This window comes from Sebastes umbrosus, chromosome 12, assembly GCF_015220745.1.
Source record: "Sebastes umbrosus isolate fSebUmb1 chromosome 12, fSebUmb1.pri, whole genome shotgun sequence".
In the NCBI taxonomy this organism is placed as follows: Eukaryota; Metazoa; Chordata; class Actinopteri; order Perciformes; family Sebastidae; genus Sebastes; species Sebastes umbrosus.
The window spans coordinates 2,456,274-2,474,563 of NC_051280.1; the positions used below are offsets into that span (position 1 = coordinate 2,456,274).

The 18,290-nt window shown below is 41.9% G+C and overlaps 1 protein-coding gene across 3 annotated transcripts in view; it reads right to left on the reverse strand.

Moving 5' to 3' along the window:
* Nucleotides 1-18,290, reverse strand: part of LOC119498359 (enhancer of polycomb homolog 1-like) — a 48,403-nt gene that overhangs the window by 1,830 nt on the left and 28,283 nt on the right. For 2 of the 3 annotated variants that reach the window (XM_037787178.1, XM_037787176.1), the window contains 11 exons: nt 15,605-15,750; nt 14,669-14,875; nt 11,545-11,693; nt 11,037-11,184; nt 10,640-10,804; nt 9,384-9,473; nt 9,102-9,250; nt 7,208-7,650; nt 2,926-3,059; nt 2,025-2,163; nt 524-887 (listed from right to left, as the gene is read on the reverse strand). In XM_037787178.1, the coding sequence (XP_037643106.1) occupies nt 524-887; nt 2,025-2,163; nt 2,926-3,059; nt 7,208-7,650; nt 9,102-9,250; nt 9,384-9,473; nt 10,640-10,804; nt 11,037-11,184; nt 11,545-11,693; nt 14,669-14,875; nt 15,605-15,750 (2,134 nt within the window). The remainder of the gene's footprint in view (nt 1-523; nt 888-2,024; nt 2,164-2,925; nt 3,060-7,207; nt 7,651-9,101; nt 9,251-9,383; nt 9,474-10,639; nt 10,805-11,036; nt 11,185-11,544; nt 11,694-14,668; nt 14,876-15,604; nt 15,751-18,290) is intronic. The other variant, XM_037787177.1, reaches the window with a different exon arrangement.

Here is an 18,290-nt window from a genome sequence, read left to right on the forward strand (position 1 = left end):
GATTTGTCAAGTATTTAATACTCTTATCATGGAGTGGGCAAATATGCTGCTTTATGGAATCATTTGTATATATTTATTATTGGAAATTAATTAACAACACAAAACAATGACAGATATTGTCCAGAAACCCTCACAGGTACTGCATTTAGCATAAAACAATATGCTCAAATCATAACATGTCAAACTGCAGCCCAACAGGCAACAACATCTGTCAGTGTGTCAGTGTGCTGACTTGACTATGACTTGTCCCCAAACTGCATGTGATTATCATAAAGTGGGCATGTCTGTAAAGGGGAGACTCGTTTTTTTTTGTAAAATATGAGATGGAAGGCCAGGTACTGCAAACTAGCTCAGGCTAGCTATAAATGTTGTGGTATATACTTATAAAAAGGTCAAACATACATACATTTCTAAAACATTTAGATAGAGGATCTTATCCACAGACATGCCACCAGTCAACACCATCATGACCCTCTTTTCGCCACCCTTTAACGTCCTCATACTGGATGCATGTTATTCTCACCTGGGCACTTTGTCCAGCGGCGAGGCCGAGGCCGTAGTGACCTTGGGTTTCTGACAGTTGGCGGTTGTGGCGGCTGCGTGGGCGAGCTTTAAGGCGGATGTCGACATGGTGGCGCTCAGCGTCCGGGGGGCGTGGTGGACGCGCTTGCCGGTGGGAACACCCAGACGGAGGCTGTTGTTGTTGTTTCCCAGCAGGACCTGAGTGGCGGCGGCGTTAGTGGTAGTGGTGTTGGCAGGGTGGGCGGTGCCGTTGTTGTTACTGGTGGCGGTGCGGGGGTGGAGCAAGGTGGGTGCCGGGGTAGAGGTGGGTGGGTCGGCGGGGGAAGGGGAAGCTGTGCTCGAGAGGTGCAAGCCCTTGTAGACACCTGGGGGGTCAAAAGAGAACGGTGGTGGGGGAGGGGGGGGGATTGGATTTGATAAGGAGGGGGGTGGAGGTGGGGTTTAGAGATGGAAGGTTTCAATTATCAACTGTTCTTTGAAAAAAAACCCTGTTATTTATATTGGAAACTTGAAGAAGTGAATATGCAGTGAGCTGCATCTTCTTTTATTCCAGCGTGTGAATGGTAATCCTTTCTATCCACGCACACAATCTCAACAGCACCGTGATTATAAAAGGATGACGAACCAGCTCAAAACATACCGTAACTTTAGAACTTTGGGAATGTGCACAGCATTAAATATCTACTGCGAGGCAGAAGGTCATTTATGAGCTGGATTTATTCCTTTTCACCCGAATCACAAAGAAAAGTAGGTATTAGAACACAAATTCTTTCAGTTTTCAGTAGTTTTATCTGTAAAGGACAGATCCTTGCTGCAGTGCTTTCATCTGCAGAATAATCTCAAATGGAAACTTCATTTTGTCACTTTTCTCAGTTATCTCCTGAATCCTGCTGCCTAAAAATGGCAGCAGTTGTTTTGGGGGGGCAGGGGGGGGGTTACTGCTGCAGGTTTTGTTCAGTCTGCTGCGTGCCGTTATCTGCTCTGTCAGTGCACTCCATTATGGGTTTTAGGACTGTAATTACTTCACCCTCATTGTTTGCTTTGTCTGTTCACTGTCACTGTATTGTAACACTTTTGGGTGAAGTGCACTTTCAATTTTAATTGCTTTTAGTTTTTATTACTTTGCAGTTGCTTTATTTTTATTATATTTTGGGAGGTACAAATAAAGCTGGGATAAGTGTTGGCATGGAAGTAATGAAACATTCCCAATGGTGCTTGTATGGTCATCACACACAATAAAAAATGAATAATAAAGACCACCTTATTAAATAAAATAATGAGGATAATTACTCCAGCCATTACTGTGATGGAACAATCCATGTGTTGTTTTTATTGTGTTGACTAATGGTGACAGAGGAGGGTCATTAACAACACTTCATTCACAGAAGATAAAACGTCTTCTCGTCATTGAGTGAGACACTCCCGTGTCACCAGTTGCCTCTTTTTCAAAGCAGAAGCCTGCTGAGCGAGCCTACCAGAGGTTGTTTAGAGGGTTGTCGTACCTGAGGGGGAGAGGACGCCATTGACTCCGCCTCCCAGGGCTAGCTCCTCCTTGGTTTTGAGAGCCAGCAGTTTGTCCACGGTGACGAGGGCCGAGGCAGCGAACTGAGCGCTGGCCTGGTCCAACGTATTCGGCAGGCCCTGTCGGGGAGAAGAAAACTGTTTAAGTCACTGATGAGACGGAAAAAGAAGAATCAGAAGCAAAGAGGCGAAACGCCGGTGCTTTTTTGACAACAGCCGCTAGATGGCGCTGCAATAGCGCTTTCGTCATTTTGGACTGAAAACGCAGATTAGTTTGTGGCCATGGCTGTATAAAGAGACGTCTGTAAATCAGAGGAGAATTTGTTTTGAGGGAAATCAACTTCCCAGTACGAACACTTAAATAGCCCTCATTTAAATCATTATGTCCTAAAAGTTGTAAAATGACCTAACAGCTGAATCCAGAGTTATTTTCCTCGGCATAATGAACGCACCTCAGACCCACAGGACTGCACCTCCACCACTGATCTCAAAATCTGTGTGCTGGATTTTTCTAACTTCCATTTATGTCCATCACTCACTTGATGCTCCTCTGGGAAGCAGCCGGGCAAAAGGTTTGATTCATAAATGAGTAAGTAAATAATTGTAATAGTATGCATATTTATAATATTGTTATTGTTCAACACAGGTCATTTCGTTAGATACATTAAAAATATGACAATAGAACAGAAATAATTTTGTTTTCCTTTTGTACGGCACTTTGTAGGCGGACGTTTTACTTGTCCGATAGTCACTTTCAGTCCAAAATGGTGGAAGCGTAGCTCTGCTGCTGGGCGCTGATGTTGCAATGTAACAACCAACTGGCTCTCACTTCTTATCAATATACGTTCTTTGGTTTGCGCCTGACGGCCAGATCTGACTTACCGGGATACCGACCTTTGTGCTGTTTGTAGTGGCGGTACTGTTGGCTTGCTGTTGCAGCTGGATCTGCTCCAGCTGCTGTTTCTGCATCAGGGCCAGCTGCTCCTGATGCTGCTGGTACTGTTCGGCTGTGAAAGCTGAGAGAGAGAGAGAGAGAGAGCGAGAGAGAGAGAGAGAGAGAGACACAAGGTTGTTACAAATCTGGAAATTAGATTCATACCATCATAAGCATGTTTAAAACACAAGAAGACGATACGTATAGACAGATTCATCTCTATGAAATAATGCAGAAACAAAGTGTGTGATGTAGAGATGTCCGGGATGTGCTTAGTTTGAATAAACTGAACACGTTTCTCTAACGTATAAATTATTTTGTTGGCAACAGATTTTTAAGTACCCGACTACTTTTGGAAACGACTCTTCTGCTCAGACACATGATGGTTTTGTGGTGAAGGAGGGTTGGATGACGCACGTTGAGACGTTCAGATCGAACAATCACACTGTGTGCGTGTAGCGTACGTGGTTGTGTTTGTGATGGGACGTGGCTCTTAAATGCGGTACAGCTATTTTTTGGGGCTCTCGTGGCGAGACTGCTTGGCCACACCTGCTGTGGCAATTTGGCATCAGCTCTGTGTGAAACTCATCACTGATGCATGAGGTTGTTTGAAGCCACCGTTTCTCTCTTGGGGGTAATAATGAAATACAAATCTGCTCATGAATATTTGTTTTTGATTTCTTTTTTAGTGAATGAAATCACATTTCATTATGCAACCAAGTTTCTCATACTTCCCCGTAGGGCTGTACCCGAATCAGAATAGTTTTTATTCAAATCGGATTTGGCTGTTCAATTTCCAAGATTCAACTATTCCTTCCTTGTTTTTTTTCAGAGACTACCTGGCAATCGGAAAATCCACTGGCACACGAGTGTCATTGATAATTTTGACCACATTAACAGTCAAATGCGGCCCGCCAGTTTCATAATGAAAATATTTTAACACTTCTCAACGGGTGGGTCTGCGCATTGTGCCTGGGGGATTCAACTTGGCAGGTTAGGGACGTTGCTTGATGTGGGAGGATCCCCTCGTGGGACCTCTCCCCGGTGCTGGCTGGCACTTGCTCGACGCATTTCCTCCGTCTTGACCGGCTCTAGGTCGGCTGGGAAAGACCCAGGGTAAAGGTGGCTCACGGTTTCCGACCGTGAGCTTTACAGCACCCCTCGGCCGAACCTCGCCACTTCGCCTGGGGCCGTGGACTTAGTGTTGTTAACAACCCACCCAACCCATCTATTACTCAGAGACGGACGCTCGGCTGGCCCTCGTTGGGCACATTTCCTCAATGTGCGCCACGACCGGCTGTATTAGGTCAGATTGGAAAGGCCTTGGGCCCATCTCGCTGCATCCCGGGGCCGTGGACTTTGCGCTCACTGCTTCCTCTCTCCCTGTGGGGAGGGACCGGGCAGTGCGTCAGGGGTCTGCGCCGCTGTTGGCAACCAACCCGACCAGTCTTGAAACACGGACCACCATCTTGTTTACTATGGTTTGTGTGTGTTTTTTTCCGTCATCACCATTTATATCTATACAACCAATGTGTTTATGATTAAATTGTTTAGATCTAGCCTCGTGAAAAACTAAGTAAACCATGGCTCTGACTGAGGAGTTTACCAACGGATGATTCGACTCTCAGGGTGCAGCACTACTTCTCTACCATCTTTTCCAACACTGCCAAATCTTCAAGACGCTTGGTGGTTATATGGCTGTGTGCCCATTTGCAATCCACACAGTAATGCACGGGCACAACGGCACTTTAATCAACCCACACACATACAATACTGCCTTCATTGATAAGGCAGCCGCCAAGAAGACCGTCTGAAAGGGAAACTACAACCAGGTTCTCAGACTTCAGACGAGTCATTGAAGAATGTGCTGACCTATAATACAGTTACAAAACACAACAATATGTATCAAGACACAGGGGTAATGATTAAGTATACAGCAATATATTGCAATACTGTAAATAAGGCGATATTGCGTCTAATTTGTCTAATTTTTTTAAAACTGTCATCGTATAAAGAACACACCACCATATATATAAAATGGGAGTTAAAAAAGTCACAATGTGGGATGTCTAATATGGGGACTAACATCATCACACATGAATACAATTGGACTCATTGGATCCACAAGATTCTCAGCTTTCCAGTCATACCCAGTTCATGTAATTCTAAGACTGATTAGAGACCCCAGTATGGAGAAATATTCAAACACACCATTTTAGAATAGACGAAAATAACACATTTGCACTGCATGCATAAAACCACTTAGTTCTTGCCTAAATCTGCAGGTGATTATCATAAAGTGGGCATGTCTGTAAAGGGGAGACTCGTGGGTACCCATAGAACCCATTTACATTCACATATCTCAAGGTCAGATGTCAAGGGACCGCTTTGAAAATGGCCATGCCAGTCTGTCCTTGCCAAATTTGGATCAAGTAACAGTTGGCTTTCGAGGTTTCTTGTGGTCTTATTAGTGTCATAGCTATTTATCATGTAAATAACATGTTCTATTGACTTTCTATTGTTTATGAAGTCCTATTCCCACATTTCGAGGTTTAACGTGGTCTTGTGCCTCAGTGCAATATTGATTTTCTGATTCCCTGTGAGCCGTTCAGTTCTACAGGACTCATCATCTGAAAGTCACAGTTTCTTTATGGTACTTAAATCAATATGCAGTTGTTTTTCATGCACATTAAAACATACGCAACTCCTGTAATCTGCTTGTAGTGACATCAAGACACCAACCGCCTGACTGCCCTCACAGTAATAACACCAGGGACATGTGGCATTTAGTTTGTATTCAACGCTCCACGCCTCTGTCCACAAACCCTAACAAATCCTTTGCATCTCATGAATTTATTTATCAAACCCCAGTTTTAATTGACACCTTGTGGACTGGGTGGGGTGGGAGGTGGCGCACTGTGAATGCAAAGCAACAGCTGCTGCACCTGACGAACGACACTGAACAAACGTTCACAATGCAGCTGGAGGGAAAGGCGGACACTTGTCCCGCAATCAAAAACACTCCCAACAAACAAAGAAAAAATTATGACCGCAGTCCAGGTAAAAATAAAGAAAACGTCGGGGTAAAAGGGAAGCAATCCGCGTGCATCCTGAATAATGTAATGGATAGTTGGTAAATACCTCTATGAACTAGCATGCCTCTTAAAGAGTCAGTTCAACCAAAACACACATTCTCCACTTACCCATACTTACTTCGTACTAGGGATGGGCATATCAAGCAAAAATACTATTCGATATTCACTGGGAACTATTCCTCATTGGCGTTTAGAGCCGGCACATTTTCACATCTAACTCGATGAATTAGAGGTTTAATTAACCAAATTGTTGGAAAAGTGGAAAGACAAACCAAGACGGTCTTGGTGAGTATAATTTTGCTTCTGTTGAGTTTGAATGAAGAGTGTTTTACGATGCTCCGCCACATCTCCCAGCTGAAACTACCTGCGCAGATGGAAAAGAGCCAACTGAATGCGCCACTCACGTTTTATCGGCGACGGTAAAAACAAAAGGAAAATATTTTTTTAGGACCGGACAATAGTTGCATAAACGGTTAGATTTTTTATAATTTAGTAATTTTCAGAAATCATGACCCATCCCTTCCACATACTAGGGCTGACCCAATAGCTTCGAAGCTTGAAAATTTCGACCCTTGCCATGGCATTTGACCTCCAAATCAGTACTGTCTTGTCACACAGATAGGTTTGGTTTTATGTACCTGGATTTTGACATCTTTTCTCCAATACTATCAGGAGGACATTTAATTTAATTTAAAAAACTCAAATACCTTTCTATAATCCACAGACCTTGCAAACAGTTTTCATGTGAAAATGGATTTTCAAGAGTAATTGGGACAGTTTCTGGGAAAGGCACACTCCTGCACAATTTTTGAAATGTCTTTTTTCAAGGTCTTTACGACAGAAATCTCAGGAGCATATATGCATAAGCACACCTGGGCAAATAAAACCCAAACTACTGGCTAAATACTGCTGGGGCTGAGGGATGTTTTTTTGTAAAATGAGGAAGCTGACCCTTTAAAACAAGCTCATAGGTAGAAGACAAGTCGTGCATAGTGGTGTGTGTGTGTGTGTGTGTGCGCGTGCGCCCTGTTATTTTTGCAATTAAATAAGCCACTTATAATCAAAGCAGAGATGGTGGTCTGACAGCATGAGGGTATCAACAATGTGTGTATTTCAAGGCAGTCAATCCACCTACCAGCAGTGGGTGTGGGTGCAGGGACGACCCTCACCGGGCGTTGAGAGCCATAGGGCTGTCCCCTAGCTGTGGAGGAGACGGGTCGCTTCAGGCCTCGACTCAACTTCCTGAATAGCGGGTGGGCGTTGTCCAGCTCATGTAGTGGTAGTGTCCGTGGTCTAAAGTGCCTCCATCGGCACGACTTTATATTCAACAGTATCTGACTGAGGTCCGTGGAAGAGGGGGAGGAAAGAGAGGAGTTGAAGGAGGAGGAACTTCTGTCCGAGGTATTTGTTTCTGAGGTACTGGCAAACTTGTCGGTGGCCGGCGAGCGTGAAGTAGTTGTAGGAGGAGTAGGAGGAAGAGGAGGAGGAGAAGAGGGGGGAAGTGGCAGGTTGAGCATTTCTGGATCCAGTCCGTGGAAAACGTTGTCATAGTCCGTGAACGCCCTGTCCAGCAACACCCTGCGAGAGGAGGAGAAGGTCAGGCCTTGTGCTTGGACAGTGGGACATGTCAATAAAATAACTAGCTGAAGTTTATGCATCAAATCTCTCTTACAATTCTTGATTCTAGTACTGTAACTATCAGTTATTATCAAGTATTTAACCAATTATTCAATCAAAGTTATTAGATAAGTATACTTCTAAGCATATCTTAAAAGGGCGGGTCCATCTGCGTTCTTTTCCGTTTTTTTTTTTTTCAACCTCAATAAGGTTGTGAATAATGTGAACGCTAGCACTAGCTGAGTCAACATTAGCTGTGCAAAGTTGGGAAATAACTGAAAGGGTTAGTTCAGATATTTTGAAGTGGGGTTGTATGTATACTCCTGTATTCTGCGAGGCAAAATTATCATTTTTGTGAATGGAGTCTGGTGGCTTTGAAGAGAGTGATATAACAGTTTCAGTTCCCCGTCACAAAGGGCTGTCTGATGGCGAGGTAAAGCGGCTATGGATGGGAGCAGCAGAAACACTTATTTTAGCCACCTAAAAAAAAACCTATCAGTTTAAGTATACGCTATATTTAGAATATTTTCACTGCTTTATCTCGCCATCAGACAGCCCTTTCTGACGGGGAAATGAAGCCGTTATATCGCTTTCTCCAAAGCTACCAGACTTTATTCACAAAAACAGTAAATTTACCTTTCAGAACACCAGGAGTTGGCTGTTCTACTGCTGCATTGATCAGTGACTTTCAGATCTGAACCAACGTGGCGTCCACACAGCAGTACATTGCTTAGCTTATGTGCCGGTACTCTGTCTGCTTCTCTAAACTGGGAACGTGCCGACTGTCCTCCAAGTTATTGTATGTAACGTTAACACACTGACTATCAGGATTTAGATATACTGTACATGTAGCAGCGTCATCATGCAGAAACCTAGGTCGGGTCACGTGGGGAAAAGGTTGGGCTTGGGAAAATAGCATTTTGATGCTAAAACAAGCATACTTTGACTAAAATGTGAATGTTCGGATTTGAATACACAAGGAACGCCGCTTAAGCTACAGAATGATATAAATACTGAAAAATAAATATGCATATTCTTTTGCATTTAAATATAAATATAAATATAAATAAATAAACAAATATATTTAATATGTAATATGTAAATATATGTAATATGTAAATATATATACACACAATATAAATAAATATAAATATATATATATACACACACACACACACACAGTATAATGGACCTTCTTAAAGAGCTAAATACAAAAGAATATGCATCCTTTGCAGCATTGTCAGCAAAGAAAAGTTGTCTGCAGTTTAACTATTAGCAACCGTTGCCTGTGAGATTTAAAATCATACAATACTACATGTCCTGCGTAGCATTGCACAAGCCATTAACAAGCGTTGTGTTTAACCAGTGAATAGCACGGTCAAACATATGACCAGAACAGAAATTGAACTGACCTGCCGCCTCGTCCCACACGTCGTCGAGCCATGCCAAGACAGCGCCGCGGCACGGTGAGCGTGGTAAGACTGTAGCGAAAGCGAGCTTCTGCCAAACCGCCATCCAAGGGTCCACACCACGGCCAGCTACCCACGCGGTCCTGGCGAGCCTGGAAATAAAAGACAGGATGCTGAACATCACCCGTTTCATTCTTATTGTCTGGGGCACAAAACCTCTGAAAGTAAAGCTCTGATCTAATATTCTTTTTTGTTATAAACCGTGCGGATGATTACAGCACTTACAGCGTAGTATTGGCAGCCCGCCTTCCTGCGAAAGGCGTAGGCACCATCTGGGTCGTTCTCCTCCTCTGCTTCTGATGAGCCTGAGTGCAGCTGTGGACACAGAGGTCAAAGGTCAGTATGAGGTCAGTGGAAGAGCAGAATTTATAACACTGAAGCCCACCCACTCGTGGTTTTGCAATTTTGAGTGGATTTATCAGGACAAAGGGGCAGAGTGCAGCGGAGTGGAGGTATGGAAAGAGCTCGGGGAGGCATGCGGTTACAGAGACACTTCGAAGTTTTATTATTTCAAGTCCCTGCGATGAACAGTGTTTCCAGCATGTGTTGTGTGTGCTTAGTTATTTAACTTGACAAGACACTAAATCCCCATCTGAGGGTGTTCTAGTAAGTGTCAGAAAATATGCAGCTATATCCTACAAATATATATATATTTTTTTGTCACTTCACACCATCACTGTCATATAGGGCTGCAACTATTGATTATTGAGAACCCAACCACTCATTCAGGCAATTTTTTATATCTCGATTTTTACTGTTTACGTGCTCATTTATTAGATCTTGTTTTTTTTTGTATTGATGCCTCTTGTTTGCACTATCCCCCTTTGCTGATGTAATCCTGCAAATTTCCCCACTGTCGGACAAGTAAAGGATCATATTATTTTAATTATCGATTAATCTGCCGATTATTTTCTAGATTAATCGTTTATCTTTAAATGTCTTGTCGGTCCAAAACCCAAAGATATTCAGTTCCATACGATATAAAACAGAGAAAAGCAGGAAATCTCCACATTTGAGAGGCTGACAACAGAAGCTTCTGACATTTTTGCATGAAAAATTACATTTAATCGATTATTAAAATAGTTGGCAACTAATTTTCTGTTGATCGACTAATCGATCAGTGGACTAATCGTTGCAGCTCTACGGTCATCTTTTAGGCAAAATTGGAGATGCAGATTTGGAGATTTTCATAGTGCCATATGACATTTGTTCCAAGTTCCACCTGCATCCGTTTCTCCTGAATTCTGTTAACGGATCCACGTCAGCTTACAAACTCAGAAAAGTGGCATTTTGCTGGCCTTTGCTGTTGTTCAAAAACCTTAATGGAAGTGTAATACACAAAAACTCATGTATGACGATAAATATTACGCAGAGAATTCACTTCAACGCATCCAATGAAAACATCTACCAAAGATACATTTTGGGAGACTTGGTCTGCATAGTGTGCTTGGCTTTGCATGAACAAGGGCCTGTGTTTGTACCTGGGAGAAGGGCTCGTCGTCCGAGCTGGGAAAGTCGTACTGGTTGAGGTCCTTGGCGTTGAAGACAACGGGACCTTGATGGTGGGGGGCACCCGACGAGAGAGGCAACGCTTTCTGCTTCTTCTCATACTTCCTCTTCGGTCGGGCAACTTCCGTCTTCTCCGGCTACAGAAGAGAGAACTCATGAAACTTTGGAGCTCCTTAAAAGCACACCTTTAGAGACTACAGACAATCTTAATCTTGCACAAAGAACTCTTTCATAATACCCTTTTTTTCAAGGTAGAGCTCAAAAATGTGTGTTTTTCATTTACTATAAATACACATGGACAACATTATCACACTTTCTCTAAATTATCCAATCCAGTGTCAGAACCCGGTTCTTAATAGTGAACCTCACCTTGGACTTGTAGTCCTTAAGGTCTGTGTGGTCCTGGTGTCGGTACTGGTTGGTGACGGGGACCAGGGGAATGATCTGCGGCCTCACCAGTGCCCGTTCAGCCAACACCTCCGCCATCACCTCACCAGCATAGTCTGACATGACGTTCCTGTAAAAGATAAAAATCAAGAGTCTCAGACTGATTAACTATCTACACATTTCAAACCATTATATATATATATATATATATATATATATATATATATATATATATATATATATATATATATATATATATATATATATATATATATATATATATATATATATACACATGACAAAGTGGTTTTATTTCCCCCCTTAAACTACATCAATGAAAATTTATTTGGAAATCCGACAAATGGAAAATAAAGTAACTTCAACTGTTCTTCTATCTCAGTTTTTACACTCTCCACCCTGCCGTCTAACTGCTTTTAGTTTTATTTCGGTACTAATGCATTAGTTGTGCAGCCCCAGGAGGCAGACTCACCTCTTCTCAAAGATCTCCAGTGTGAGGTGCAGCAGCTCTCTCTTGCTCTTCTCCCTCCTTTTGATCATTTCCAGGATAGTGACGGCTCGGCTGAGATCCCTGCGCAGCTTCAGCATCTTCTCGTAGGACGCCTCGTCATTCTTACGGTTCTGAGTGTTGAAGGAGGAAACAGATATAAGCAATACTTTAAAAAATAATAATAACATAAGCTACAATGATTAGATGTTAACGTTATAACAGCACTTCATTAGTGCTTTCAGCCGTACGTTAAGACATAAAACTGGCAAGAAACTAAATCGGTTACACAGTTATCAGTAATTATGACACTAGATTTTGCAGTTATATGAACTGTTTAAATGTATTACATGCTGATTTATGTATTTGATGCTTGAATGAAAGCAACAGGTGACTAAGATCACAAAGTTAACATCAAGGTTAAATTCTTCAAATGACCACTTGGTGGCATATAAATCCTTTACAAGAGGGTTGAGATGAAACAACAATTTCATGGAGGCAGTGTTCAGCAGTGTAGTAGGGCTGCCCCCATTTAGTTAGTTAATTAGTTGACTAATCGGTCGTTTTGGTCTCAGTCGACTAAGATTTATTTAGCCGATTTTATGCTTTTTTTCATGCTGAATGACTTATTTCCTAGAAACTTATGAGCACATCTCTGGTAAACACAACATTTAAAGTGGTGCTTTTGTGTGATTCTTTGTGGGGAAACTCAGTTTTACAGATCTGTTGATTAAATCAATTAGCAGCAACAATCCCACACACAACCAGCCTACAGCAGCAGTGTGGTTGTACAATACAGAACTGAAGGGAACAAAAGATGGACGGAGGAAGTTTGTGGGGTTTGTCCTGATTGTTTGTTTTCTTTTTAGTGTGGTTTTAAAATGTATGCATGGTTGTATCTAAGCGTATGGTTGTATTTGGACATGTGCATGCATGAGTATGAATGGGTGCATGTGTGTATGAATAAATGTATAGTTTATATTGTTTATGACATACAATCATGTATAGATTTCTATTTTTATCAATGTAAATTGTGCTTCTATACAGTTAACTGTGAGCATGAATGCAATTAACTCAAGTAATCGATTAGTAGACCAAGAATTTCTTTAGTCGAGGACAGCCCTACAGTGTAGTATCACTAATTTAACAAAATCCACTGAAGTCAATGTTAAATTAATAGAATTTTATTGAAGAGGTGCAGCGTTTCTCCGATTATCTGGTCACTTGGTGGGTTGAGAGTAGGGCTGTCCTTGACTAAAGAAAATCTCAGGGCGCCTGGGTTAGCTCAGTTGGTAGAGCGGGCGTCCATGTATTAAGGCTTGGTCCTGACCGCGGCGGCCCGGGTTCGAATCCGGCCTGTGGCCCTTTCCGCATCCACTCTCTCTCTCTCCCCTTTCAAGACTCTATCCACTGTCCTCTCAATAAAATGGAAAATGCCCCCAAAAAAATAAATTTAAAAAAAAAAAAAAAAAAAAAAAAAGAAAATCTCAGTCGACTAACACTCAAGCGAATTTGTCGATTAGTTGACTTAATCGACAGATCTGTAAGTTTCTCCACAAAGAATCACACAAAAGCACCACTTTAAATCTTGTGTTTACCAGAGATGTGCACATAAGCTTCTTCGAAATAAGTCATTCAGCATGAAAAGGCATAAAAAAAAATGACTAATCAACTAAAGAAATCTTGACTTAAGGTCTTTGCACAACAAGTCCGTATTTTTTGTATGCGTTTGTTTAATCCATCATCCGATAAAAAAACGTATGCACAGAAACCTTGCACACCGAGTCTGATGCGATTTGTTATTGTATTTGTTGCGAAAAATTCGCAATACGAGTCAAAACTGAATGAATTATGTGGTTGCAATGGATTGTACTAGTCCCAAACGGGGATAATGAATGAATGAGATCAGCTAGAAGCTATCGCTTAGCTGCCATAGAGCACAATCACTACTGTCTAATCTTCCTTCATCCTTTGCTTTGTGACCATCCACGATTACAAGCTGTTCTGCAAGTTCTTTAATTTCCAAATCTACAGTATGTATTCTTTAATTTCTTTATCTTAAAGTGCTTTGTGCTGGGAGACGAAGTGAATGTTTATCAGATGCCATTTTGGATGATGACGTTTACACAGACAGTGGTCAAGCAACCTCCTTCTGCTTTTTGACGGATGCGAAAAACTCAGAAAAACAAACCTGTTTCGAAAACTTTAATGACGGACGAGAGTTTCGGAGTCTGTGCGAACGTGGTCGACACAACGCAAGGTCGAAATTATTTGTAAACGTACGACAATTTTGGACAAAAAATATGGACTTGGTGTGCCAAGGCCTTAAGACCAAAACGGCTGATTAATCGACTAATCAACTAAGAGGGGGCAGCCTTAGTTGAGACTTTTCTCTTAAGTCCATCATTGTATGTTGATACAGTCATGGACATGACGCTTTTAGTTGTGTAAGTATTCAAACATCTCTAATTATCCTCATTAGCCACAAGATAATTTACCATTGTGTCTTCATCAATCACTATTTCACAGAGAAGCTTGATGAGCAGACAAACAGAACAATTTAGACCAAATCTCACACTTGTGCCTTTCATTCATTCTGTCGACAGCATTAGTAAAAGCTGTACCGACTGTCTCACACGAAGCTACAGTACGTGCCGACACAATGCGCTCTGCAAGTGAAGCAAGATGCTGTTCATTGAACGTGGTGGCGGTGCCTGACATCATTCTTCTTTTGTCGGCCTGTCAGGTATGGGGGATTTATTACGTCTACATCGCAAGTTAGGCATGTACAGTCTTTACAACACGACAAGCCGGATCAAGTTAATCTGCCCAGGCTTCACAAAAGACAGTGGCACAGGGAAATGTTATCACCGTGAGAAGATTATTTCACGGAAGGAGGAAGTTTGTAACATGACGAAATATTTCCTGCCACGTGCCTGTCATATATTTCCACTGAAAGCCCGTCCAACTACAACAGCTAACAAGGCAGAGGATACTTATATTTGACATCATTTTTTTTAACTTTTCAACAAAAAGAATCAAACGTCCAACACATGGATGGATCTGGTATCAAAGCCACAATAAAACCCCGAGTGTAAAGACTACCGACCTTCCTGGTTTGCATCTTCTCGGTGCGCCGCCGGAAGGCCACGTAGGGGTCACTGGTGCTGGAGCCGTCCCGTTTCTCCTGCTTGACGTTGGGGATGAGACAGTTGGCCCTGCTGTTTTTCCTCTTGCGGCTCCAGTAGTCGAAGACCTCCTTGATGAGCTCATCGTCCTCCTTCAGCAGCAGTTTGGCCTCCGGAAGGCTCACCATCTAAAAAAAGACACAAACAGGAGTTACATTTTTGATCAATAAACAATGCATTAACACAGCAAACACAGGACTTTCATGGCGTCTTACCATAAATGGTTTCAAATTTGTGTTACTATTTTATGAAGGTATTAAGGCTGTCAATTGATTATTACTCTATTGATTATTAATTATTTAATCGCACGATTGTCCATAGTTCATTGCAATTAATCTCAAATTAAACGGACATTTTTTATCTGTTCAAAATGTACCTAATAGGGAGATTTGTCAAGTATTTAATACTCTTATGAACATGGGAGTGGGCAAACATGCTGCTTTATGCAAATGTATGTATATATTTGTTATTGCAAATCAATTAACAACACAAAACAACAACAGATATTGTCCAGAAACCCTCACAGGTACTGCATTTAGCATAAAAAATATGCTCAAATCATAACATGGCAAACTGCAGCCCAACAGGCATCAACAGCTGTCAGTGTGTCAGTGTGCTGACTTGTCTATGATTTAGCAAAAACTGCATGTGATTATCATAAAGTGGGCATGTCTGTAAAGGGGAGACTCGTGGGTACCCATAGAACCCATTTTCATTCACATATCTAGAGGTCAGAGGTTAAGGGACCCCTTTGAATATAGCCATGCAAGTTTTTCCTCTCCAAAATTTAGCGCAAGTTTGGAGTGTTATTTTGCGTTTGGGGGGGGGGGGCAGACTGAGACACAAACGGTGCAGACCTGCTGTCCACTGCCTTTTTCCAGCCGGTCAATCATCTCCTCAAACTGCAGGAAGCTGATCTCCATCTTCTTTTTCAGCTTGTTGACAAACGCGTCGTCTTCCGAGTCCAGGTCGTAGTCGGGCTGCTCTGTGTCCAAGCTGAAAGCTGCAGGGAGGTCAAGGAAAGGAAACTTTAGACATGTATAGATGAGTCTATGGGCTGATAAAACATTGACAGATTTGTAATTAATGCAAAAAACAAACTTAAGGTTGTGGAAAAAGTTAAGTTATGGATGATGGAGAAGAGAGTCTGATTATAAACACCTGTCTGTGTGCTGCTTTTTGGAAAATAAATTCCAACCTCCCTTGTCTAAATTTGTTGTTGCCATGTATGCACTCTTTTTACCTGTTATGCAATCACCATATTCAGATAAGGATTTGGTGCAACCGCCATCGTGTTTTGAAGTTCATCTTAAGTTGTGTAGCATTATGGTGTTTAGCTTATTCTTTTATCCACAGTGACGTGACCTCTCTAATCGGACTCCACAGCAAATTTACTGACAAAAGTCAGCTTAAGTGGTCTGGTAATGACTGAAACTGCACTGCATGCAGCATTATAACAACACTATCAAGCCAGTTTCCAACCAAGTTCACTTACAGCACTGATTAACAATCCCTTTGAAATACCCAATGCAGACTTTCTATGAACTCTAAATCAAACTTTTAGTTAGTTATTGTTGGCACCAAAACTCACAAGAAGGTATAACTTCTGTGTGCAGCCTACAGCGGTTAACGAATCCCATAAAACTCACAATTGACTTTCACAACAGTTGGATTAAAGAAAGATGGGTCCTCTTCATACTGACAGGTTTTATGTCAGATACATACAAATAGTTGCTTGGCAATATGACTGTCAAGGCCAGTCTATACCACAGGTGTATTTTAAAAGAAGTAAAGAGTCATTCAGTACACATTCAGTGTTTTGTTTGTGTGCTGGCAAGTCACATAACCAATGTACAGAGAGATGTATACAGTACCTCTTCTACCAGAACACCACAAAAGCACAGTTACCACCTACACAGTAGTCCACATTTAGAATTCGTCATCATTTAATGATTATTTAATCATTTTAATGATGAGGTTTTCAGCACGGCCATGTCTAAAATTATTTATATTTACATACAAATGTGTATATTACCGTACTGTAATTATTTCATGTAATATGCTGCCTGGAGAAGGCCACTTTTCAAGATCCTGTTTTTTTGTTTAGGCAATTCTCCTTCATATCCCCTTGCAAGTTATACATTGTATCTTTATGATTTTTGATGTGTAAATAAAAAAACACACAAATGGCTGCGTACCTAGAGATCAAAATGCAGCCTGACAAATGAAAAGTTGTCCTACACAATGAAATAAAACCAATCTAAGCATAAAACCAAAACATTCACTGCTAGACAGCTTATAGATATTCACCAGAGTGTCGCACCACGACACACAATGAAACACAGCTTTCTGTGCTGCCTAATAGGGATGTGACGGTGAGGAAATTTTCCCACCGGTTAATAAACTTGTGACAACACCGGTGTTACCGATTACACCTGCTCCTCTGAGCAGAGACTCCGTATGGATGCATTCACGGTCAGTTTGCAGCGTCCATTGTCCGACTTTGTATTGATAACACAGCGCTGATACGCCAAAATTAAGTAAATGGGTTTTGTTTCTGAAAAAAAAGCATAACGACAGTGGAGGCGATGGGTACGTAATGTAATCGGTGTATGCCCGACCACCATGTAACACCGGTAACAATGACAAGCCTACTGCCCAAACTGTAAATAATGTTGCTTCAGTGATTTTAACATGTTGGCCATATTACAAAACAGTATAACCACTTCAAGAAAACTAAAAACAGAGTTGGGCCTGTCTGCAGGCACACAGCCGTAACCAAGGAAAACAGATTGGACTAAGGATGTCACGGTGAGGAAATCTTCCCACCGGCTAATAAACGTATGACAACACCGGTGTTACCGATTACACTGGACATTTTACAAGAAAAGACAGCACTCGACATGTGTAGAGCGCTTACTCTGATCTTTAACGTCGGACGACGGAGTGTATAGCCTCTACGGTCCAGCTTTCGCTGCAAGGCTGCAGGTTTCCACCCGGCGCCACAGCACCGTGCAGACTGTCTGTGACCACTCCGTCCTCCGCACTGCGATTGCCTCATTAATGTTATGGTTCTCTTATAGCATTGGGTTCAAACCTGAAGTATTGCCAAATAGGCGCTTTTGCTTTTCGCTTTGACACCAAATCTTCCACCATCATCTTGCCTGTCAACTCCCTCTCTCATCCCGTGTGTGAAATCTGCTACTCTGGGCTGAGACTCCGTATGGAGCAGACACTTTCACTTTCAGACTGTAGCGTTGGTCAAGTAATGTCGTAATCGGTGTATGCCCGACCACTGTGTAACACCGACTACTGCGGTAAGCCTAGCTCGGACTAAAACATAACAGCGGCTGCAGCTGAGAGAAACAGTTTCTCTTTATCTCTGAATAAAGATGTAAATTTACGCAATAAAACAGTGAAGAAAAAGAGTTTTTTATCATATTATCATAGACCATGTAAAAACAAAACAGTGGCAACTGATGTGCAACATAATATTTGAACAAGTCACACAGCTAATTGTGAGAACTGTAGCATCCAAAGCCT